The 25,179-nt window shown below is 41.0% G+C and overlaps 1 protein-coding gene across 10 annotated transcripts in view; it reads left to right on the plus strand.

The window, feature by feature from the left end:
* The window catches only part of LOC140476618 (DDB1- and CUL4-associated factor 4-like), a 99,682-nt gene extending 77,441 nt beyond the window's left edge, over nt 1–22,241 (plus strand). For all 10 annotated transcript variants that reach the window (XM_072569497.1, XM_072569495.1, XM_072569501.1 and 7 more), the window contains 5 exons: nt 2,171–2,266; nt 4,813–4,910; nt 6,126–6,302; nt 17,201–17,315; nt 21,777–22,241. In XM_072569497.1, the coding sequence (XP_072425598.1) occupies nt 2,171–2,266; nt 4,813–4,910; nt 6,126–6,302; nt 17,201–17,315; nt 21,777–21,979 (689 nt within the window). In that variant the 3' untranslated portion in view covers nt 21,980–22,241. The remainder of the gene's footprint in view (nt 1–2,170; nt 2,267–4,812; nt 4,911–6,125; nt 6,303–17,200; nt 17,316–21,776) is intronic.
* Nucleotides 22,242–25,179: the final 2,938 nt, after the last annotated feature.

The following is a 25,179-nucleotide window of genomic DNA, read 5'->3' on the forward strand; positions in this document are numbered from 1 at the left end:
AAATCCTTACTCTTATAATCCTTTACTGAAGTAAGACTCACTGGTCTATAATGACCAGGATTGTCTCTATTACCCTTCTTGAACAAGGGGACAACATTTGTCATTCTCTAGTCTTCTGGCACTATTCCTGTGGACAATGATGACATAAAGACCAAAGCCAAAGGTTCTGCAATCTCCTCCCTAACTTTCCAGAGACTCCTAGGAGAAATCACATCTGGCCCAGGGAACTTAACTATTTTCACACTTTCCAGAATTGCTATCACCGCCTCTTTTGTGAACCTCAATCCTGTCTAGCCTATATCCTGTATCTCTGTATTCTCCTCGACAACGTTGTCTTTTTCCAGTGTAAATACTGACGAAAAATATTGATTTAGCGCCTCTCCTATCTCCTCAGACCTCATGCACAACTTCACATTACTATCCTTAATTGGCCCTAATCTGACCGTGGTCATTCATTTATTTCTGGCATACCGATAGAAAGCTTTAGGGTTTTCCTTGATCCAACTTCTCATGTCCCCTCCTGGCTCTCTCTCAGCTCTCTCTTTAGGTCTTTCCTGGCTAGCTTGTAACTCTCAAGCGTCCTAACTGAGCCTTCACGTCTCATCCTAACATAAGCCGCCTTCTTCCTCTTGGCAAGAGATTCAACTTCTTTAGTAAACTGTGGCTCCCTCGCTCAACCACTTCCTCCCTGCCTGACAAGTACATAACACGTCAAGGACACACAGTAGCTGTTCATTAAATAAGCTCTATGTTTCAATTGTGCCCGATCCCCTGCAGTTTCTTTCCCCATTCTATGCATCCTAAATCTTGCCTAATCGCATCATAATTGCCTTTCCCCCAGCTATAACTCTTGCCCTGTGGTACATAACTACCACAGTAAATATAACCGAATTGTGGTCACTATCACCAAAGTGTTCACTTACCTCCAAATCTAACACCTGGCCTGGTTCATTACCCGGTACCAAATCAAATGTGGCCTTGCCCCTTGTTGGCCTGTCTACATACTGTGTCAGAAAATCCTCCTGTACACACTGGACAAAAACTGACCCATCTAAAGTACTCAAACTATAATGTTTCCAGTCAGTGTTTAGAAAGTTAAAGTTCCCCATGACAACTACCCTGTTACTCTCACTCCTATCCAGAATCCATCTCTACAATCCTTTCCTCTATATCTCTGGAACTGTTTGGAGGCCTATAGAAAACCCCCAACAGGGTTACCTCTCCTCTCCTGTTTCTAACCTCAGCCCATACTACCTCAGTAAGCAAGTCCTTATCAAACGTCCTTTCTACCACCGTAATATTGTCCTTGACTAACAATGCCAGATCTTGCTCTCTTTTGCCACCTTCCTCATTTTATGCTCATAGAAATCTAATTTGGTGACTGCAAATAAGGATGAATGCATTTCAAATGCTAAAATGATATGGCCAGTTTTTTCCTACATATTATTAGTGGATCTCCTATAGTACTGTTTACAGTAAGTTGCATGATACCCTGCTTTATAAGTGTCATATTAAACCATATAATGCAGGATCTGTTCACTTACAAAGCTAGTGATGCCCCTGTTGAGCTACATGCTTGGTTGCTGTTCCTTCGAATTAATTGCCTCGAACCACCTTTCTGAAAAAGATCATTAATAAGGTCACTTCAAGAAGGCTGCAGGGTTTCCTGGAAAAATAACTGGATTTCCCTGCTTTAAATATAGTGGTGATTTTGGAAGCCTCACCAGCAACTGGCTGGTTCCATTTGAATCAACCAACTCTTTGATCTTGTGTAGCATACATCGTGGATTTCTATATGCACATCCTCGTATCATGCTGAGCTTGATTGCTTGGAGAAAATAATTTTTAAGTTATGGACATACAGTGGTGGTTGGGGGTGCAGATGGTTTTGTTTTGTGCTTTTCTGTCAAACAACACTACTCAACATCTGTGCTGTACCCTTCCTTATCATGATCAAAAATAAATCAATTACCACAGGTTTTAGAGAGTTCACCTGCTTTAATACGGATCCTGTTGCATTTCCTTTGTAGTAAAGTTTATCTTTTGGCTAAGAATGCTACAAATGAATCGGAGCCTTGCCGATTCGTTGCACTTTGCCAGTTAGAACAGAAATCAGCTATAGAATGTTTTTAGTATCATAATACAACCTGCTGTCTTTTTACATCTACAGCGGATCACCTGAGTATGCTGTGTAACTTTAGGAGTTCAACGGTCTGGTCCTGTGCCTGGTGCTTCAATCCACAAGCTGATAAATGCTTCAGTACAGGTAAAGTCAACAAATTACTTGTGAACCAGCTCCTCTTAGTATTTGACAACATAAAGCTGTATTTCCTTGTGTGTTGTAACCATTTTACTTTGGTTCAAGTCAGTGGTTTTGCATCTTAAGAAGTTTGCATCTGAAAATTAAGAGAATTGACTAAGTTTTCCAGAATAATGTTTGTATTCAGTTGGTTTACTGTGCTTCACTTTTCAGCACACGTGTACGTTTAATTTGTTCTGTGCTGAGTTACTGAGATGCAGGCTAGTAGAGATATTATACTTAACCTCTAAATCCTTGTATTACTCCCGTCCCATTCTGCTGGTCCTGCATGTGGAAATCTAAGAAGAACAGGATTCAGCTCAGCTGTGAAGCCTCCTCAGTAACATAAACTAGTATGGGAAAGATAGATAATGAGATACTCAAAGCCTTACCACATCACAGAGTCTTAGTCGGGTCCTTTAATAGAAAGGGAGGATTATTGAGGTAAGTTGTTAAATAGTGAGAGAAATTTGTTTTAATTTGACTGTCAAGTGAACATTGGTCAACTTTTAGATTTAGCTTGGTGCTACATTTGCTTGATGTGGTAGAGAGAGAAGCTTGAGCGTTCTGGGTCATCTGACATGGATAGTGTTGTTTGAAGAAGTGTTTCCCTTGGCCAACATGCCCCATCCTCCTCACAACTAATGTCAGCAGAAAAGCAACTCAATTATGTATCTTATCTGGTGTTTGTGGGACCTTGATGTCCTAAGGTTGTATACAGTCTGTAGTCTTCAGTCCAATTTATCCATGCTGACCAAATTTCCCAAACTAAACTAGTCCCATTTGCTTTCATTTGACCCATATCCCTGTATACCTTTCCTATTTGTGTAACAGTCCAAATGTTTTTTTTAAATGGTCTAACTGGAACTTCAACTACCACTGTCTGGCAGGTCATATATGAACCAAACTCTGTGTAGAAAAAGTTGTCCCTCTGGTTCCTTTTTAAATCTGTCTCCTCTCACCTTAAACACATGCACTCTAGTTTTGAATTCCCCTATCGTAGAGGAAAAAAAGACCTTCGCGATTCACCTTCTCTATGCCCGTCGTAATTTATAAACCTCCAAAAAAAAGTCGCCGCCTATCCAGCCTCTCCTTATAATTTAAACTCTCCAGTCCTCATAACATCCTTGTAAGTCTTTTCTGCATTATTTGATAATATCCTTCCTACAGCAGGCTGACCAGAACTGTTTACTCTTCTCCAAAAGTGGCCTCATTAATGTCCTCTACAAGTATTCTTAGAAGGAGTGGTTAAATATAGAGTCATAGAGATGTACTAACATGTTGGGCCTGTACTCATTGAGATGTGATATTATTGAAACATAAGATCAGAGAGTTTCATTGAGGGGATGTTGAGAGGCTGTTTCTCATAAGGGATTCTGGAACAGGAGACACAGTTTCAAGATCAGAGTTATGTTATTTCACCTGCAGACAGGGGAGGCATCTCTGAGGATTGCTAGTCTGTTCCATGGAGGTGGGGTCATTAGTATATTCAGAGTGAAATGAACAGATTTTTGACAGGTAAAGAAGTGAAGGGTTCTGGGGACAGCCTGGAAACTGGTGTGAAGAAAGGTCAGTCATGATCTTTGTTGCATGATGCAGCTCTGAAGGGCAAATTGATATACTGCTCCTGTTTCTCATGGTTTTTATCACTTTAGATTTCATGGTTGCTCCTAGAATGGATCAACATAAAAGATGAATAGGTTATGATTCACTTTGAGACATCTTGAAGATGTTGTTTGCATTCCTTGATCTTGAAATATTGAAGCAAAATCGAGTCCATGAAATAATGTTAGTGTTCAACTGGAAGGAAGTTACCCATCCATCCACTCAGTCCACTACAATTGGTTGTAACCTACAGTAGCGCCTCGACATACGAATGACCTCGTTCACAAACAAATCGGTTTACGAACGGGATTATACGTAAAATTTTGCTTCAACGTACGTACGAAATTCAAGGTGAACATTTTAAATGACAATGGGATGTCCCATTTTCGGAAAATTCTGCAACAAAGAGAAAAACAAGCTTCTCTGAATCGTATTCTTGTGGCATCACCAACCTCCAAGAGACAAAAGAGAGAAAAGACTCCAGAAATATCCGAACAGTGGGAAAATTGCTTCAGTTTGCAAACTTTTTGGTTCGTGAACCGGGTCCCAGAATGGATTAGGTTCGTAAGTCGAGGTGCTACTGTAGTTTGGTTTTGTTGAGTTTTTTGAAAAAACAAATTGGGATCAAACCTGCACAGCAACCTGTGAGCATTGGGCCACCAAGACTAATTTTTCAGATCATTAGTCCACTTATGAATAATGTAATGATAGAATGATACAAATTGTGCCACAATTTCAGTAGCTTCTCATTGGTATGAAATATACTCTGTTTCTTCTTGTCACCCAAACCTGGTGTAGCAACAATCTTGTCCATAGACTTCAAAACATGCTGTGTCGGTTTTAGAAGGCAGGCTTTTGAATCTTCACCAGGTAAGTCACAATTATTTGTTTTGCATTGTGTTTTCTAGGTTTGTTGAACTGTGTCTGTGTGACCGATGCCGTATCAGGTCAAAAACAGATATTCTACACAAACAGCAGTGTTCTTGCTCAGCAGTTTGCTCATAGGGTAAGCAAGGATTTAAAATACTGAGTTTGCTCTGAGTGAAAAGGAGTTATGAAACAGACCAAGCAGTTTGTATTAAGTGAAGCAACATGTTAATATTGTTTTAAAGTTGTCTTATTCTGACAAAGGATATGTTCTGGATTTTTGGCACTTTTTTTCTTGTCCTAGCATTTGTGTGTTTGGAATTGCTCAATCCCAGTTTTTACATGGCTCAAAGTCCTTCTGTTATTTTCTCTCCCACCAATTAGCTGTAGCATTTACATTGTGATATTGAGATGAGAGCAACACTGGCTAGTCCAGTATTTGTTATCTATTTCTTTTCCGAGATGTTGCTGAGCTATTTTCTGGATCTGCTGCAGGCCTTGTAGGTGTAGCTACGCTCACAGGGGATTAAGGGAATTGCGGTGAATTTAGGTCCAAGTCAGTGTGATGTGTGATTTTGTTTTTTGGGGCAGTTGTTTACCTCTGCCAGCACCTTTTGTTCTAGCCAGTAGAGGTCCCTTCTGGGTTTGGAAGTTAATGCTTCCAAAGTTACTGCAGTGCATCTTGAAGGTGGTACACACCGTTGCTACTGAGCTTCAGTGTGGTGGGCTGCTTTGTCCCGAATAGTGTCAAGCTTCAGGAGTGTTGTTGGAGCTGCACATAATCAGGGAAGTGGAGAATATTCCACCACAGTCCACACTTGTGCTTAATGGATGGTGGACAGGCCCTGGAGAGTCAGGAGGTTTTGTTACTCACTGCAGGATTCCTACACTATTTGTATGGCTAGTCCAGTTCAGTGTCTGGTCCCTGGGGACCACTCCAGGATTGCTTGTAACTTCTTTGATTGGAAGTTAATTGACACACTTTTTATTTTTCCAGTGTGCACAAATATTTGATGGAGTGTGACATTCACCTATCATAACGAGGAAGACACAGTATCTGATCAGTCATTTTATTTATGGTATCTTGCTTTAGCTATGTTGTTTTCTGCATGAAATTGTCAGTTCTTCCAGCATCCAAGGGTATTCCTCTGTCTAATCAGGCATCGAAGTATTGGCAGTTTTTGATACTTTTTGTCTTGATCCAGTGTGATTGCATTGAAAATAAAACTGTAATAATTTAGCCAAACAGAGCTTTTTAGACAAGGGGTTTTAGGATTGATTTTTCTGATTGGTAAGAGTTCAAAGTCACATCTGCAGGTGTATCAAGAATTCTGAACGTGCAATGTTTCTGCAGGCCCCTGTGTTGTATAATGGCTGTCGATCGGGAGAGATTTTCAGCCTAGACATCAGACAACGAATGGCAAAAGCCCTGAGCTGGGCAGGTACAACAATCTCCCAAAACTCTGCTGTGACTTCCATCCAGCTCTTACAGGATGAAAATTACCTCTTGGCTGCAGACATGATTGGAAAGGTAAGCTACCAGGGTGTGTTCAAGAATTTATAATCATTTATGATTGGCTACAGTATCTATAGAAATGTTTATGCTGTATATGTTATTTTTCGGGTTTTTGCTGTCATTTTTTTCAATCACAATTAAATCTGTTTATTCAGGTTAGGTACGGTCATTTCAAACCTTGCCTCGATCACCTGTTTGTGTCTGACTCCTCCAAATGCATCCATCCTTAACCTTAAGTCAACATTTATTCTCTCTCATTTTCTCTCTTTCCTTCCTAAGGACTAGATTCAGTTTCAAGGCAATATTTGGTCAGAGTGACCATTATTCATGGATTAGTTCAACACTCTTGCCTCAGAATGACATCACAGCCACAGCCCCCTCCTCACGTTTTGCACAAGAGTCACAAGACACTCTATGCTGGCTAGAAATATTGAGCTCATTGTGGGTACTTGGACACACAAATAGAAGAGTCAGCCAAGACCAACAAAGCTCTCAAGAAACTAAAGCCAGAAGATCACTATTTACGTTAGAAAACCAAACATACCATATTCATAGAATGTGAGAGCTCTACCTGAACCACCATCTTGAACTGATTTAGCCCATGTGCTTTTCTCTGCTGGCTGCCACATTTCTAAACGGCAAAATTAATAAAAAAGCATGTTTATTCCAATGTCTTTCCCAATGCTCAGTTACTCAGAACTATTCGTGGCTAGTTGGTGTTCATGGATATGGATCGTTAGCTGTCTTCCTGTTTGTCCTATGTAGTGTTTTGTGCAATCCTTGCATGGGATTTTGTATACTACGTTGGTTTTGCTCATGCTGGGTCCTTTGTTCTGGTGAGTTGTTGTCTGAGAGTGGCTGTTGGTTTGTGTGCTGTTATGAGTCCTAGTGGTCGCAGTAGTCTGGCTGTCAGTTCAGAAATGTTCTTGCCACGAAAAGACATGACCATCTATCCTTAGTAGCCACACATGCAGATGACAGGCAACATGAGTTCGACTGGGACAACACTACTATTATAGGACAAGCCAAACAGAGAACAGCCAAGGAATTCATAGAGGCATGGCACACATCCACAGATTCTATCAACAAACACATCGCCCTGTACCCAATATACCGACCACTGCAACGGACAGCTGGAACTGACAACTGGAAGCGGCAGATACAAATCACTATAAATGCCAGAGGAAAAAACACAGAAGCGCTTCACAGGAGGCTCCCAAGCACTGAGGATGTCACCTAGACAGGGGACGAAATGTCTGCAACACAAATTCCCAGCTCAGGTATGATTTAATTATAGAGATGTGACTACAGGGTGGAAAAGGTTGGGAAGTGAACACCAAAGAAGATGTGGCATTTAGGAGGGATAGGCAAATAGGAAGAGGAGTTGGGAATGTCTCTTAATGAGAGTTGAGATCAGTTCATTAGTAGAAGAGGATCTTAGATCAAGAATCAAGGTGTAAGAATTTATATTGCTGGAGCTAAGAATTAGCAAAGGGCAGCAAATCTTGGATATTATTTATAGGTCTCCAAACTGCAGTGGTACTGTTGGGAAATTACGTCTGATGCAGTATGATGAGCAATGTCAAATTACACTGAACGAGGATGAACCATATCAACAGCAATATTGTGGAGATGAATTCCTGTAATATGGGCATAGATATACATTCCTTTTTCCACGTATGGAGTCAGCTATTACAAGGGGGCATAGCTTTAAATTAAGGGGGGGTAGATATAGGACTGATGTTAGGGGTAGGTTCTTCACTCAGCGAGTCGTAAGTTCATGGAATGCCCTGCCAGTAGCAGTGGTGGATTCTCCCTCTTTATGGGTATTTAAGCGGGCATTGGATAGGTATATGGAGGATAGTGGGTTAGTGTAGGTTAGGTGGGCTTTGATCGGCGCAACATCGAGGGCCGAAGGGCCTGTACTGCGCTGTATTCTTCTATGTTCTATGTTCTATGGGTTTCTGGATTAGTGTATTAAAGAGCCAGCTAAGGATCAAACAAATTTGCATTTCATGTGCAATGAGAAAGGATAATTAGTAATCTTATCTTGATAGTGAGCATTTGGGAAATAGTGACAATATGTGATAGAGTTTTGCATTAAGGTTGAAGTTAGTACAGTTCATTTTGAAACTGGAGTCCTAAATCTGGAGAAAGGAAATTATGGAAGTGTGAGAACCAAGTTGGTTATGGTCGATCAGGAAAACGCATGGACAGATTTGATGGCATGTAGGCAGTGGTTAATATCTATGGAAATATTTCCTTCTCAAGGGCAACAAGAGATGGATAATAAATGCTGGTTCTGAAAATAGAAAGACTACATAGATATACATTCCTGTAAGCCACAAACACCCAAAGGAAAAGGTGAATTACCAAACAAGTTAAAGATTGATTAACTATGCCAGAAAATCTGGTAAGTCTGGAGATCAGAAGCAATTTAGAACCCAGCAAAGGAAGATCAAAAGGTTAGCTCGGAAAGATGGATGAATTTATAATGAAGGATGTGGCTAACAGGGATAGTGAATCCATTGCTTATCTTTCAAAGTTCGACAAATTCTGTAAAGGTTCCAGTAGTGGCAAATGTTATCACACCATTTCAGAAAGGAGGAAGAAGGAATATGAAGAATTTTATGTCACCAAAAGCTAGAATATATGATAAAGGACAGGATAACTAGATATTGAGAAACGTTTGGTAAAATTGGGCAGAATCAGCACAGATTTACAGAAGAGAAATCTTGTTTGACAAATTTGTTGAAATATTTTGAGGAAATTATTTGTAAGATTGATAAAGAAGATTTAGGGATGGGGTGGCGTTTCAGAAAGCTTTTGATGAGGCCCCATACAGGAAGTTAAAATATAAAATTCGAGTATGGAATAGGTGGAAATATATCAGTATGGAGTTAGAAGACAGATAACAGAGTTGGAATAAAGCATTCTCAGGTTGGCAACTTACAGGGTATTGTAAGGATCAGTGCTGCGGCCATAGCTCTTCACAGTCATATTCATAACTATCCAATGCTGTGGATATGGTCACCATCTGTAATATTTACAAGTTCGCAGGTGACCCATAATTTGGTGGGAATGAGAGTTGTGCGGAAGGTGCAAAGAGGCTTCAAGTGGACTTCGTACTGCTGAGTGAGTAGACCAGGACATGGCAGATGGAATTTAATGTGAATAATTATGAAGTTATCAACTTTAAAGAAAAAAAAAACAACAGGATATTTAAATGGGGACAGGATGGAAATGTAGGATATAATTGTTTCGGTTCCTTAAAGACAGCGTACAGGTGTAATAAACCTTCATCGCAAGGGTATTTGAGAATAGGAGTAAAGATGTCTTACTGCAGGTAGAGGCGTTGAGACTGCACCTTGAGTACTGTTTTGTTGCCTTTGTTTAAGGAAAGATATACTTGCCTTAGGGGGAGTGCAGTGGAGGTCCTCCAGTTCAATCCTTGGGAGGACAGTATTGTCTTATGAAGAGATCGAAGAAACCGAAACAGGCCATATCCATGTGCAAATAGATGCGGACAATATTTGGTCTCCAGCTGGGAAGTTGTGAGTGCCATCACAAGTGCCAGGCAATGACCATCTCTAACAAGAGCAAAATCCTATATTCCCCGGCATTCCAAAGAATGTGGGGTGAGCTCACTGAAATTTAGAAAATTCTTGACAGTGTGAGTGACAGGTGGTTGTAGATGAGATGTTTCATAGGTTGATAAGTCTAAAACCAAGGGATGTCATCTCCAGATAAAAAAACCATTTAAGACTGAGCTGAAGAGAAATTTCATCATTCAGAGAATGCTTAATCTTTGCAATTTATCCAATTCCTGATGAAAAGCTTATGCTCGAAATGTCGACTCTCCTGCTCCTCGATGCTTCGAGCACTACACCTTTTGACTCTGATCTCCAGAATTTATCCAACCCAGTCAGATGTGTAAGATATTAGTCACTGGGACTAATATCATCAAGCGATATGTAGATTGTGTGGGAAAATGACATTGAGATTGATCGGCTATGAAAGCAGTCTGGATGGGCTGAATGGCCTATTCCTGTGTTCCAACCCAAGAGAATTTTACAGATATTGGAAATCTGATTCCAGAATAGTCCCAGCAGATTGGAAGTTAGCAAGTGTACTATTGAGAAAATGGGGAGCTCTTGACCAGTTAACCTGATTTCTGGAAGTGCTGGAAATATTGTTAAGAAAGGCCCAAAAGTAGAAAAACACATTATGATTAGATCAAGTCAACCCTGATTAATGATGGAGAAATTGAGTTTAACATATTTATTCCATTACACTTCTATCACAAATGGACACATGCTGCTTCAGTATCTGAGGTGTCACAAATGCTGTTGAACATTGTGCAATCGTCAGTGAACATCCCTATTTCTGACCTTATGATGAAGGGAAGGTCGTTGATAAAGGAGCTGCAGGGTGGTTGGGTCTAAGACACCTTTCCTGGAGCTGAGATGGTTGACTGACATGGTGGTTCAGTGGTTTGCAGTGCTGCCTGACAGAACCAAGGACCGGGGGTTAATTCCACACTCAGATGACTGTGTGGAGTTTTCGCATTCTCCAAGTTTCTGCGTGATTTCCTCTGAGTGCTGCAGTTTCCTCACACTGGTCCAAATACATTAGGTGGATTGTCCATAGTGTTCAGTGATGTGCTGACTAGGTGGATTAGCCATGGGAAATGCAGGGTTACAGGGAAGCTCTTCGGAGGATTGGTTTGGACTGGATGGACCGAATGGCCTGCTTCCACACTGTGTAGATTTGATGACCTCCAACAACCATAATCATCCTCCTATGTGCCAGGTATGACTCTAACCAGTGGAAAGTTTGCCCTCTGACACCACTGATCCCAGTTTTTCACAAGGGCTCCTTGATGTCACTTGTTGTCAGGGCAGACAGTCTACCTCACCTCGAGTTCAATCTTTCATTTGTCTCTCGACAAGGGTCAGGAGCTGGTTAGCCTGGTGGAACCCAAACTCGGCATCACTGAGCAGGTGCTGATTGATAGCAATACGGATGACATCATTCATCACTTTACTAATGATCGGGAGCAGACTGATGGGGTGGTAATTGACTGGGCTGGATTTTCCTACATTATATGTACAAGACATATCTGGGCAGTTTTCCATATCATTGTAACTGCACTGGAAGAACTTGGGTAGGGATGTGGCAAGTTCTGTTGCGCAAGTCTTCAGTACTATTTCTGGAAAGTTGTCAGGCCCCGTAGTCTTTGTTTTATCCAGTGTGTTCAGCAATTTGAAAATATAACATGGAGTGAATCAAATTGGCTGAAAACTGGTATCTATCAAGCTGGGGACCTCAGGAGGAGGCCGAAATGGATCATCTGCTCAAACTTATCTTTTGCCCTGATGTGTTGAGCTCTTCCAACATTGAGAATGGAGGTATTTGAGGAGCCATCACCTCCAGTGGATTGTTTAATTGTCTGCCGTCATTCACAACTGGTGTCAGAGGACTGCAGAGCTTTGATCTGATCAATTTAGTTGTGGAACAACTTAGCACTGTCTATCAGTTGCTGTTCCCCCTATTTGGTTTTTCTTTTCTTTATTGCACAGATGTGTGTGTCTGTAGCAAGGTAAGCAATTTGTACACATCCCTAATTGCCTTTGAACTGAGTGTCTTTGACTATTTCAGAGGTTATGTACGAGTGAGCTAAACTGCTGTGCATCTGAAGTTGCATGTAGACTGGTTAAGGACAGCTGAGTTCCTACTCTAAAAGACATTGATATGCCATTGTAGCTTCACCAGGATGAGATCTCCAATTTAGATATGCCTGGGACTGCTCTTGGCACACCCTCCTGTACTCTTCATTGAACCATGTTTGATCCCCTGGTTTGATGGAATGGTTAAGTGGGATTTGCTGGGCCATGAAGTTGCAGATTGGTGTTGGAGTACAGTTCTGAGGTTCATGATAGCCCACAGCACCTCATGGATGCTCAGTCTTGAGTTACTAGATCTTGATTTGATTTGTTATTATCACACATATTGAAATACAGTGAAAAGCATTGTTTTTCATACTATCCTGGCAAATCATACCTTATGTAAGTACATCAGGGTAAACAGAATACAAATTATAGTGTTACAGGAACAGAGAAGGTGCAGGGAATGATTAACTTTAACACACGAGAGTCCATTCAAATGTCCAATAACAGTGGGGAAGTAGCAGTTTTTGTGTCTGTTGGTCTATTTTTGAACTTTTGTATCTTTTGCCTGATGGAAAAGAATGGAGAGAGTATAACAGGGTAGGAGGGGTCTTTGACTGTGTTGGCTTCATTCCCAAGCCAGCAGGAAGTGTAGATGGAGTCAATGGAAGGAAGGTTGGTTTGTGTGATGGACTAGATTGCATTCACAACTCTGTGTAATTCCTTGCAATGTTGGGCACACCATTTGCCATACCAAGCTGTGATGCATCTGAATAGGACACTTTCTATGCTGCATCTATAAGAATTGGTAAGACTTATTATGGACGTGGTGAATTCTCTTCATTTTCTGAGGATGTAGGGTGGGTTCTTGACCACTATCAATATGGACGGACGAGGACAGATTGTTGACGATATTTACTCTTAGGATCTTGAACCTCTCGACCATCAGTACCATTAATACAAACAAGGGTGTGTCCTGTATGCTGCTTCCTAAAATCGATGATCAGTTCCTTTGATATTGAGGGAGAGATTGTTATCTTTACACCACTCCACTAAGCACACTAGCTCTTTCCTTGTTATTTATTATCTGACTCACTGTGGTGGTGTCATCAGCTGACTTAGATCTGACCATTTCACTGGCCACAGAAGACATGCTAGATGACTGGAGGATAGCAAATGTGGTTCCTTTATTCAAGAAGGGTATCAGGGATAGGCCAAGTAATTACAAACCAGTTAGTCTGATGTCAGAGATAGGGAAATTGTTGGAAAACATTCTGAGGGCCAGGATCAGTCAACATTTGCAAAGGCAAAGGTTGTCAGGGATAGTCAGCACATATTTGTTAGAGAGAGAGCTTATGTGACTAATTTAACTGAGGTTTTGAAAAGGCGGTGAAGTATATTGGTGAAGTTAGTGTAGTTGATGTAGTTTACATGGACTTCAGTAAGGTCTTTGACAAGATCCCACCTGGACTACTGGAACAAAGTAAACCATGGGATTCAAGACAAGTTGACAAACTGGATCCAAATTGGCTTACAAGTAAGAGATAAAAGGCGTTGATGGAGGTTTCTTTTTGTGATTGGGAACCCAGTGGTATACCACACGAGTTGGTGCTGGCACCCATGTTGGTTGTTATGTGCATTAACATGTTGGATGCGAATGAAGAAGTAAGTTTACAGATGATATGAAAGTTGGTAATGTTGATAACGAGGAGAATGGTCTTCATGCTGCAGTTATACAGATATTGATCCGCTGGTAAATTGGACAGGATACAGGCAGATGGAATCTAGCCCTGAGTAATGTGAGATGATGTATTTTGGGCAGTCAATTCACAGTGCATAGTAGGTCCATAAGGTATACTGAAGGAATAAAAGATATTGTTATAGAAGCCCACAGATCACTGAAGTTGTCAGCACAGGTCGATAGTGGTGGAAAAAGCTTGCCTTCATTTGCTGAGGCACAGAATATAGGAACAAGGAAATCTTATTGCAAGTTAGTGCGTTGGTTGGGCCACACGTAGAATGCTGTGTGCAGTTCTGGATGCTACACAATCAGAAGGACGTGATTGTACTGGAAAGGACGCAGAGGAGATTCATCAGGATGTTGCCTGAGAGGGAAAGCCTCAATTATAAGGAGGGACTGGATAGGCTCTGGAACAGAAGCAGCTGAGGGGAGTCTGATTGAGGTATATAAAATTGAGAGGCATAGGCAGAGTAGATTGAGAACCAGAGAGATCTGGGAGTGCAGGTCCATTGTATCCTGAAGGTTGCTGCACAGGTGGATAGAGTGGTCAAGAAGACATATGGTCAAGAAGGCATCGGATGGGCTATTGTGTACAAGAGCTGGCAAGTCACGTTAAAATTGTACAAGACATTGGTTCGGCCACATTTAGAATACTGTGTACAGTTCTGGTCGTCACATTACCAAAAGGATGTGGACACTTTGGGGAGGGTGCAGAGGTTTATGAGGAGTTGCCTGTTATGGAAGGTGCTAGCTATGAAGAGGTTGGGTAGCATCGGTTTATTTTCATTAGAAAAAGGAGATTGAGGGGTGACCTGATTTCAGATTACAAAATCGTAAAGGGTATAGACAGGGTAGATAGGGATAAGCTTTTTCCCAGGGTGAAGGTTTCAATACCGAGAGGTCACGCTTTCAAGGTGAGAGGTGGAAAATTTAAGGGGGATTCATGCGGCAAGTCCTTCACACAGAGGGTGGTGGGCATTTGGAATGTGTTGCCAGCAGAGGTGGTAGAGGCAGGCACGGTAGACTCACTTAAGATGCATCTGGAGAGATGTATGAGTAGGTGGGGAGCAGAGGGATACAGATACTTAGGAATTGGGCGGCAGGTTTAGACAGTACATTTGTATCAGCTCAGGCTTGAAGGGCTGAAGGGCCTCTTCCTGGGCTGTAAATTTTCTTTGTCCTTTTGTTCTTTTCCTTGTGGAAGCTGTGCCTTAAGAATACAGGGCATAAGTTTCAGATGAGGAGAGGGATCTGAGGAAAAGAATGGTGGAAATGTGGAATACACTGCCTGAGAGGGTGGTTAGACTCTCTCAATATTTAAGAAGCAACTGGACAAGCACTTAAAATGCTCGAGCGTAGTAAACTATATGACCAAGTTTAGGTAAATGGGATTAATATTATGGTGTTTGTTGTTCAGCATAGACATGGTGAACCAAAGGGCCTGTTTCTTTATGACTATCCCATTGACCATTGTCCTAATGAAACTCAACACGATGCATGGTATCTTCAGTGTGCAAATGGGACTGTCCTGTGGTCACTCCTATCGACACTACCACATATAAATCTGTACCAAATAGATTAGTGAAAATAAGGTCAAGTATGTTTTTACCTTGCTGGATTTTGTGACCATATACTCACAACTGTGTCCTTTAGGACTCAAACAGTTCCCAAACAATCTCAAGGAGAAACCAATCGACAAATTTTATTCCATAAGCTAACTTTAACAATCAAATTGCAATGAACATAAACATGCATGTATGGACAAATGTAGTCAATGTATATGACATTCCACATCAGATTAAAGGACCAGATACAAGGACAGGTCTCATGGATTGACCCGGGCAGTATGTGCCGTACATATCACACCAATTTACCCATTGTATGCTTCACACTCTGACCTTCCTCGGGTAGATTTCCCATTCCTTTTCTTCAAATATTTAACTGCTTGTTTTCATGACCCAAGTTCAATAGGTACAACCTTGAACAAAATATTAATAAACTTCTCCAGAATGAGCTCCACTTTGCTCACTGTGATCATGGTGGTTTGGATCCACTTTTATCTGAATCATCATTGATAACTCTGCATGGCTGGTGTTGTCATTCGTTACTTAATGTAACATGAACAACTGCAGCAGTCCCTGAAGAAGGGTTACACCCGAAAAGTTGACTTCTCCACCTCCTGATGCTGTCGTCTTCCAGCTTCCTGCTTGTCTACCTTGGGTTCCAGCATTTGTAGTTTTGTTTTATCTGCAACCTTACATTTGCCAATTAGTGGGCGGCACGGTGGCACAATGGTTAGCACTGCTGCCTCACAGCGCCAGAGACCCGGGTTCAATTCCCGCCTCAGGCGACTGACTGTGTGGAGTTTGCACATTCTCCCTGTGTCTGCGTGGGTTTCCTCCGGGTGCTCCGGTTTCCTCCCACACTCCAAAGATGTGCAGGTCAGGTGAATTGGCCATGCTAAATTGCCATTAGTGTTAGGTAAGGGGTAAATGCAGGGGTATGGTTGGGTTGTGCTTCGGCGGGGCGGTGTGGACTTGTTGGGCCAAAGGGCCTGTTTCCACACTGTAGTAATCTAATCTAATCTAATCTAATCTACAGTCACCTGGATTCTTCCTTCAGTTCCTTCCAAATACCTGTAGGGGGAGCTCAAATGGTCTTCAGGTTTCAAGTGGTTTTAATTTCCCCTTCAGTTAGATGCTGACTCAAAACAAATACAAGGAGAAAGTGAGGACTGCAGATGCTGGAGATCAGAGCTGAAAATGTTTTGCTGGAAAAGCGCAGCAGGTCAGGCAGCATCCAAGGAGCAGGAGAATCGACATTTCGGGCATGACTCATGAGCCCTTTTTCAGGAATGACTCATTCCTGCTCCTGCTCCTTGGATGTTGCCTGACCTGCGCTTTTCCAGCAACACATTTTCAGCTCAAAACAAATACAAACTTTGAAACCAGGGTCAGTGTTATCCAACAGAAAATGCGACAAGTAAGGTGTTCAGAAAACAGCTCTTTTGCAATAAATCACAATATAAACAATTTAGGATAGCTGATTGACATGGACAAGTTGGACCGAAGAGTCAGTTTCCATGCTGAACTACTCTATGACAAAGTCATCTGTTTTTTTTGCTCCTATTTTCTACAATAATCTGCAATAATTCTTTCTATTGAACTCCTTGCGACTTTCATAGTGTCTTGATGTTTCAAATAAATATACAAAAATGTAATTTGTACTAGAGCTTATTGTGTCGATAGAGTTGGGAATTAAATAATGCTTCAGTGTATTGAGTTCAGTGCTTACGCTGTTTTCTTACTCTCCTGCTTGACCTTTCTTTATAATATTGCACCATACTTCAAATGTTCAGTGTAATTTAGTAGAATTGAACTTAATGTTATATGGTCTTAGAGTTCTGATGTTGGAATGTATTTGACCCAGTTCTAACATGGTCATGTGTTTCCCTATATTAATGGCCAGCACAAACCATGGATTTGATATATTGTTTCTTTCAGATTAAACTTTGGGACCTGAGGACTACAAGATGTGTTAAACAGTATGAGGGTCATCATAATGAGTGTGCTTATCTCCCTATCCATCCTCATGAAGAAGAAGGTGTTCTTTTAGCTGGTAAGTGCTACCTCTTGCTTATTTCCACCCCTTTGATATTGGAGTGTGTTTTTAAGGTTTAGCTGAATGCTGGAAAGTCTACACGTGTGGTGTAGACTCACATTGCAAATGATAAAATTGCCTCTTTCAGGTTCCAAAGTTCTGTGTCTGAATTTACAGACTGGTAAATATTCACATGTTCTTGAAATAACTTGAGTCTGAATTTTAAATACAAATGAGAAACGTATCAAAGGCTAAAACCCTACCCATACTGCTGTGTGAAAGAGTTGGAAAATTAGTTTGTGGCAGTGGTAAAACCAGATTGGCACAGCAACAGTAGACCAAACATTGTAGCTTTTGCAATAAAAGACTCTTTGGGCAACAGTAAAGCAAGTTTGACACCAACTCAACTAAAGTTGATGACCAAAGGCTTGGTCAGAGTGCAAGGTTTGAAGGAGGTGTTTGTTAAAGAAGGAAGGTGAGATAAAGAGGGATAAGGAGAGAATTCCAAAGCTTGGGGCCCATGTAGTAGAAGGCATGGCCACCAGGAAGGGAGGGATAATACCTGAGAATGCATGAGAACCACAGATTCATGAAACTTGAACAGAATGTAAGACCAAGGAAGGATTTTAAAACAAGGATGAGAACTTTAAAATGAAGACATCTCTTAACTGAGAGATCGTGTAAGACAGCAAACACAGGGTAAGTGGTCAACACAATTTGATTCGAATTAGGACCAGAGCAGTAGTAATTTGAATGACCTCAAGTTGACAGTGGGAGATCAGTCTGAAGCAACACTGACTATCAGTTTTGTAAGGGAGTGATTTGATGCAGGGTGGAGGTACGCTGCAATAGAAGTGAAAGTAGGTGATTGCAGAAAAATGTTGCGAAGTGGTCGTTTTTATTGGGAGTGAATTGATCTTTAGGGTTGGACTGCAAATTTGGGAAACTTTTGTGTTTCAAGCCTTGATTCATTATGCTGTAAATGTTGAGATTGCCTCACAGATTTGCGTCAACTACTAGAAATATACTTGAGATATTGTTATGGACCAGACCAGGCCCCCTCAAACATTTCAAAAAAGTAGCCCTGACCCTAATTTTGCGAGTTGGTTGAAGCAGGTGTAGAGTGGATATTCCAGCTGGTCAAACCACTTAGTTTTAAACAAAATAGACTTTACAAGATTACCAAATGAAACACAAACAAAAGAGAACAGAAACCGAATAACTTAACCTATCTGAAAACCCAACAGATTATCCCAACATAATTATCCTAGCAGTATCTATTACCTACAATCAAACTGCCCCAAACCCAGGCATTTTGGAACTTGTGCCTTTATGACCACCTGAAAATAAACCAAGGACAACATAGCCTTGTTAAAGGAGCCGCATCATCACCGATATGTCTCCATGCACATTCATACAAGATACAGTTGTCAGTAAGATAGACTATGACTGAATTTTACAAGGCTCTCTATGTTGTGTCACTGAATGTATGGGCAAACTCTCTGTTTGGTAATCTACTTTCTTCCTATTCAGGCCGAATTGTCAGAGAATTTGCATTCTTGGGCAGTCATTTGACTGGAATAACTTAACTGCCCACCAGGCATCAAGCACAACATAACTACAGCTGAAGGTTATTAGCATGAGGGCAGTTAACCTGCCAGAAAAACTGTGTTTTTCCAGGCTCAAAATGACCCCCCAGCCTAATACACATGCATGTGCGCCCATGTGTGCATATGTGCCCACACTGTCTCACTCACACAGTCTCTCTCTGTCATTCTCTCAGTGTTCTCACTCGCACACACTTTCACATTTTCTCTCTCTCACATTCTCTTTTACATACATTCTCTCCCTATCATACACTCTCTCTCTCACCTGGACGCATTGTTTCTGTCACATGGACACATTTACTCTTCACACATGCACACTCTCACTCTCTGAGACACTCTTGGTTTCTTTCACCCCTTCTAAATCTCGCACTGTCTTCATTCTCTTTTTTTCTCTCACACACACGCACGTTCACATTTCTATATCGCATGCATTCTCATATATTCTGTCTTTACTCACTGTCTCTTGCACTCACTCACACTCTTTCGTGCGTATTCTCACACCAGTCAGAGCTGGGGAGAAGTCTTCAACTGCTCAGAACTCATTGAAAATAAATCTTCTGCAAGCAGACGTTTGTGGGGTTATCAGAGAGGAAGCCATCCTGTTTAAGACATCTTTAGTTTGGGGAGTCCATGCTAATTTGTTTTCATGGTCTGGGATCATAACAATACCTGCAAAGGGCATCCTGGTATAGTCATTCATAAAACACAAAATAATATAACATTCAAAATGTAAAAAAAATCACATCCTGGTGAATAGTAAGAGCTATCTTATTATGAAAAGGTAGTATGAAAATAAATGTGTAAGGGAAGTTAAAATTAGCAAGAAAGTAATTTTGCATTTGGAGGAAAGCTTTCTTAAACCTTGTTAACAGTAATTTGGTAAATGCAAATGCATTATTATTTATGTCACCACATGGAAACTAATATTGAATCAGAGACAGGGTCTTGGCAACTTTAACTTAAACACAATAATGGCAATTAAGAAATCAACAACACTTATAAGAGTGTCAGGACCGTGATTTTTAAACAAAGCTGGTGAAAACATTGTTAATGCTCAATCTACAATCCTCCAAAACTTTGTTCATTTAAAAAAAATGTTTTTTAGATTAAAAACGTGTGCATTTGTTTCTGCTGTTTAGGAAAGGTCACAGAAGGAAACCAGTGATTTAATGACTTTTAATGATTTAAAGTCTTTCATTAGTTGTTGGAAAATATTACTTGAGTGCACCATTAAGATGTGGATCCTTAAAAAAAAAATCTAGTCCGAGAGACAGCAAAGATTTGTGAAGAGTTTGTTAGGCCTGGTAAACTAGATTGAATTCTTTGAAGAGATAGACAGGGGAATGATGATGTTATACATGCAGACGTTCAGAAGGTATTTGAGAAAGGTCTCTAATAGAGGCTGTTAGCTCAAGTTGAAGCTCACGAAATTGAAGGCAGATGATTAGCTTGATTAAGAATGCAGTAGGGTGACAGGAAAAAGTGTGGATAATGTGACTAGTAACAGCAGAAGGAAATGGCAGATTGAGTGATAGGCAGAAAAGTTATGAACTTTAAAGTTCTGCTTATATCACAAGTAGGATACTGTATCCGTTTCTGTCGCCACACAACATGAGATTTAAATTCAGATTATGGCCTGTTTAGATAAGACAATGAGAGAAACTTTTTCCAGATGTTTGCTGGTGGTACAAGGTTTGTCGGGAAACGTACTTCAGGTTTTGGCAGATGGTAAGGGAGAGGTGTGAGGAACAAACCTGTATTTAGGCAGCAAATAGGAAAGACCTAAAATTTGCTATATGAATGGCAGAAGAGGAGACGATCACTTGTTTCGAAAGAAGATTGCTTTGGGCATTTGTAAGAAATAGACTTTCAGGGCCATGGAGATGGAAAGGGGAATCAAACTGACTAATCTACTGAGAGCCAACGTAGACTCGATAGGTTGTCTGTTGCAGGCCAAGCAAATCTCTCATTCCAGGTAAGGATCAAGTACATAGGACACTATTCTCCAAATATGACACTATGTTTGCTGAGCACAAGCATAAAAGGAGGTACAAAAGCCAGTTCTGTTCTTTTCAATTTAAAAAGGAGTGTTTCGGGTCTGCTGGAATTAATATCTTTACTGTATCATTAAAATTTTTGGGTTTGTGTTATTCTATTTAATCTAAGTTCACCTTGTAATAGACATCCAATTTATTGTTAAAGCAAAATCTGCAGCGTTTTGTACATCTATTTCAGTGAGAGACCACGATGCTAAAACTAAAACAAAAAAAGACATGATCTATCAAGCTAGGTTGCTGGCTGGGATCTTACCTGTCCTGAGTAACATCTGCTGGGATCAGAATCACAGCGTCAGGCAAGAACATCATTTAAGCTGCTTCCCACTTCCACTTCACTATTTCTGCAAATGAAATATTTTGAACAATACATATCACCCAGAACCAAAAGACATAGAACATGAAATCTCAGATAAAAACAGAAAATATTGGAAATACTCAGCAGGTTTTGTAGCATCTGTGGGAAGAGAAATATAGTTAATGTTTCAGGTCACTGAGTTTTCATTGCACAGTGTCACTGATCTAAAAGGTAAACAGCTTCTCTCTGTAGAAGCTGTCAGAGCTGCTGAATAGTCGCTGTATTTTCATTTTATAAGTTCAAAAGACATTGCCTCTCATCTTGCCAGATTTTCCCGCCCTCAACTTTAAATGTCAACAGGATCACAGCCTGATTTGATGTAAAAGTAGGAACTAACGAAATATTCTGGTAAAGTTAATTAGAAATTTTACTGCTCTCAATTTATCATTACTCAAGTAGCCAGGAGTAATTCCTTAACATCTGATAGTGATTTATTTCATTATTTCTATTAATTTTTCAGTTGGACAAGATTGCTACACTCGAATCTGGAGTCTACATGATGGTACCCTCCTTCGAACAATTCCATCTCCTCACTCTATTTCCAAGGACTCCATTCCCAGTATAGTTTTCTCTTCACAGTTGGGAGGGAGGAGTGGTGTACCTGGACTTCTGATGGCAGTCTATCATGACCTATATCACTTCTCATACAGCTCCAATCACTGACTGTAACAGTGAGAGAAAAATTAAAATTATAGTTCACATGGCACCAGCTCTGAGGCACAGTCACCAATAATGAGATTTAATTGAAGAAGAAAGGTTTTAACCTGTTATATTTTTCTAATCTCCTCCAGCAGTGATGTTTTTAAAATACATGTGTGAAGAGCAGAAGAGGCTGAACAGCTGGTCCTTTAAGTTTGTGTTCTTAATGGAATACTGTACTGTGCTGGTTACATAAAATTTAAATGAATAAACTTTTCTTTTGTTAGATTGAGGATTGTTAATATAGCAGCAGATTATGCGCATTTGACAAGACTAATCAAAACATGTTGGACAACACAAGTCTTTCAGCATCACATGCCGTAAATTTGTGCAAACTCTCTATAGTTTCTGCTTAAGAACTAAATTGGTGGGAATATTTTATTGTATAAAAGCAAAGTACTGTCTGAAATTCTGCGTTGTCTGAGAATAGACTGGCAATTTACAAAAACAAATACAGGAGCTATTGAAGTTGCCATGGGTTGACATCTTATATTAACAGAAAATACATTTAATAAAAGGTGGACCTTGTCTTAATTTTTTTCATTCACGGCTCACGGGTTCTCAAGAAAAAGACAGGAACCAGGCCATTTCAATTCCAGGCTGGAAGAATCTGCTTCAAGGACCCATCTGCCACTGGAGCAGTCCACCACACTGGGCCACAAGACTCCACGGAAGCTGCCTCAAGGAATTCTGGACTGAACCCCCTCATTGCCAATCGTGGCTGTCAGAATCTCAAGTTGAGAGTGTGATGCTGGATAAGATTAGATTAGATTACTTACAGTGTGGAAACAGGCCCTTCGGCCCAACAAGTCCACACCGCCCCGCCGAAGCGCAACCCACCCATACCCCTACATCTACCCCTTACCTAACACTACGGGCAATTTAGCATGGCCAATTCACCTGACCTACACATCTTTGGAGTGTGGGAGGAAACCGGAGCACCCGGAGGAAACCCACGCAGACACGGGGAGAATGTGCAAACTCCACACAGTCAGTCACCTGAGGCAGGAATTGAACCCGGGTCTCTGGCGCTGTGAGGCAGCAGTGCTAACCACTGTGCCACCGTGCCGCCCACATTAGATCAGGAAAAGCACAGTAGATCAGGCAGCATCAGAGGAGCAAGAGAATCGACATTTCGGGCATAAGCCCTTCATCAGCTCACTATTCCTGATGAAGGGCCTATGCCTGAAACATAATTTCTCCTGCTACCTCAAATGCTGTGCTTTTCCTCCACCACCACATTTGTCGACTCTGATCTCCAGTGTGTGCAGTCCTCACTTTCTCCTGGTTGGCATCTCAAATTAAACTCACCACGCTGCCAAAGCAAACTGCCACTCCATAGGACCCACCAGCATGTGGCCATCATCTGACTCAGTTCAACTCTTCCTCCTCACCCCAGCTGCTGATAATCTGGTGTAAATGGTATTTTGCTTTTGTGCATTCATTTATATGTTGCTACACTTACAAAGTATGTTTCTGAAAAATAAACTAGCACGTGCTGCCATGTAAATATGCAACTAACATGCAGTGGCCTGAAGGGGTTGAATTGCTTTCAATAAAAGCAAATGGGGCAAACCTGAAAAATTAGATTTACAGGACCGCAATAAGCAGTGACCTGTTGACAACCCTATTTAATCTGATCTCGAAAGTTCACAGACTCTGGTCTGTGAGTACTTGGATGGGAGACTGTCTGTGCATAATGTGTAATGGAAGGGCTGTTGTGGTGCAGCAGTAGTGACTTATTGCTGAGCCCGGAGGCCCAGGTTCAAGGGTGTGTAATAACATGAGTGGTTAGGTTGGTTTGTAATATGTTTAGTAAATAGTCCCAGCAAACCTGGAGAAGCAGTTTGTCAAAGTGAAGACTGCCACTAGCCTAGCAACTGGTGGGAGGGAGGGAGGGGTTGTTTGTAAAAATTATAAGTATCAAGGCTGCAAAGCAGAGTAGCAATACTTCAGATTTTTTTTAAAAACCCAAAGCAAAAGAAAACTTTGCAAAGGTCATGGGGTATTAGCAAAAAATGTGGCTTCAGGGTAAAACAGAAAACAGTTGGAACTAAAGACAAAATGACCAAATGGTCAAACTACTCAATGTTAAGCAAAACACAATTTATTTAAACACTATATTTAAAGTACAAACAAAAGAAAGAGGAATTTAGTATAACAGCTATTGAAAAATTTAACCAAATAAAAGATATATTACTTAGTACTAATTAGCTGTTCCAATATAACAATATCCCACAAATACACCTCTTGTCAAAAAGGCAAATTCAGACACGGATTCTCGCATGCAGTTCTCCAATCCAGCAGGAAATCCCATTCAAAAGGTTCAGAGAGTGTAGCAGCCAGGAACACACTCACTGAAGCTACCAAGACTTTTCAGACCCCAGTGACTTCTGCATAAAACCAGACCCAAAAACTTAAAAGAAACCTAGAACGCTTGAGAATTGGCCCCACACAGGCAACTTCCATTGTTCCAATTGAAAAGGAATCCAAGGCCGCATAAATTATTAACTTTATTAGATTGAGCTCTGTACAACCTTTGCAACCTCTCTTCAAAAACTGGACTGGTTGTCAAAGGTGAAGACGTTGCAATCAAGGATAAAGCGGGTGTGTTGTAGGATGGTGTTTGGAGATTGGCAGTTGTTGGTGTTGAATACTGAGGCTGTTGCCGCGATGCCATCATTGTGGGGGATGTTCCCGGTTCGACTGGTCCGTGGCTGCTGAGTTTCTGTAAGAAATCCGTAGAGTCGCGACAGAAGCTGGAGATCCCTTGTACAATAGGTTTCAAGATACATACACATTCGTGCACACAGACACCCACACACACTCCCACATGCACCCCCTCACAGACTTAAGACACTACACTCACTACACACACACACACTTTCTCACACTCACAACCCCCAGCCCAGACACACACACGCACACACACAGACACAGACACACACACACACACACACACAGGCTGACAAAGACCCACATGCACACATATATTTTGTGGGGTGAATTTGTACTTGCAGGGTTACATTGTATTTTGCTCAAAAACTGCATACATTCATGTAGAACTCTGAGCTCAAAAACTGCATGAATTTATGTAAAACTCACCTTTTATATTAGATTCAATCTAATCATGGCATAGATGGAGAACACAGGAGGCTAACACC

The sequence above is a fragment of the Chiloscyllium punctatum genome, chromosome 4 (assembly GCF_047496795.1).
Source record: "Chiloscyllium punctatum isolate Juve2018m chromosome 4, sChiPun1.3, whole genome shotgun sequence".
In the NCBI taxonomy this organism is placed as follows: Eukaryota; Metazoa; Chordata; class Chondrichthyes; order Orectolobiformes; family Hemiscylliidae; genus Chiloscyllium; species Chiloscyllium punctatum.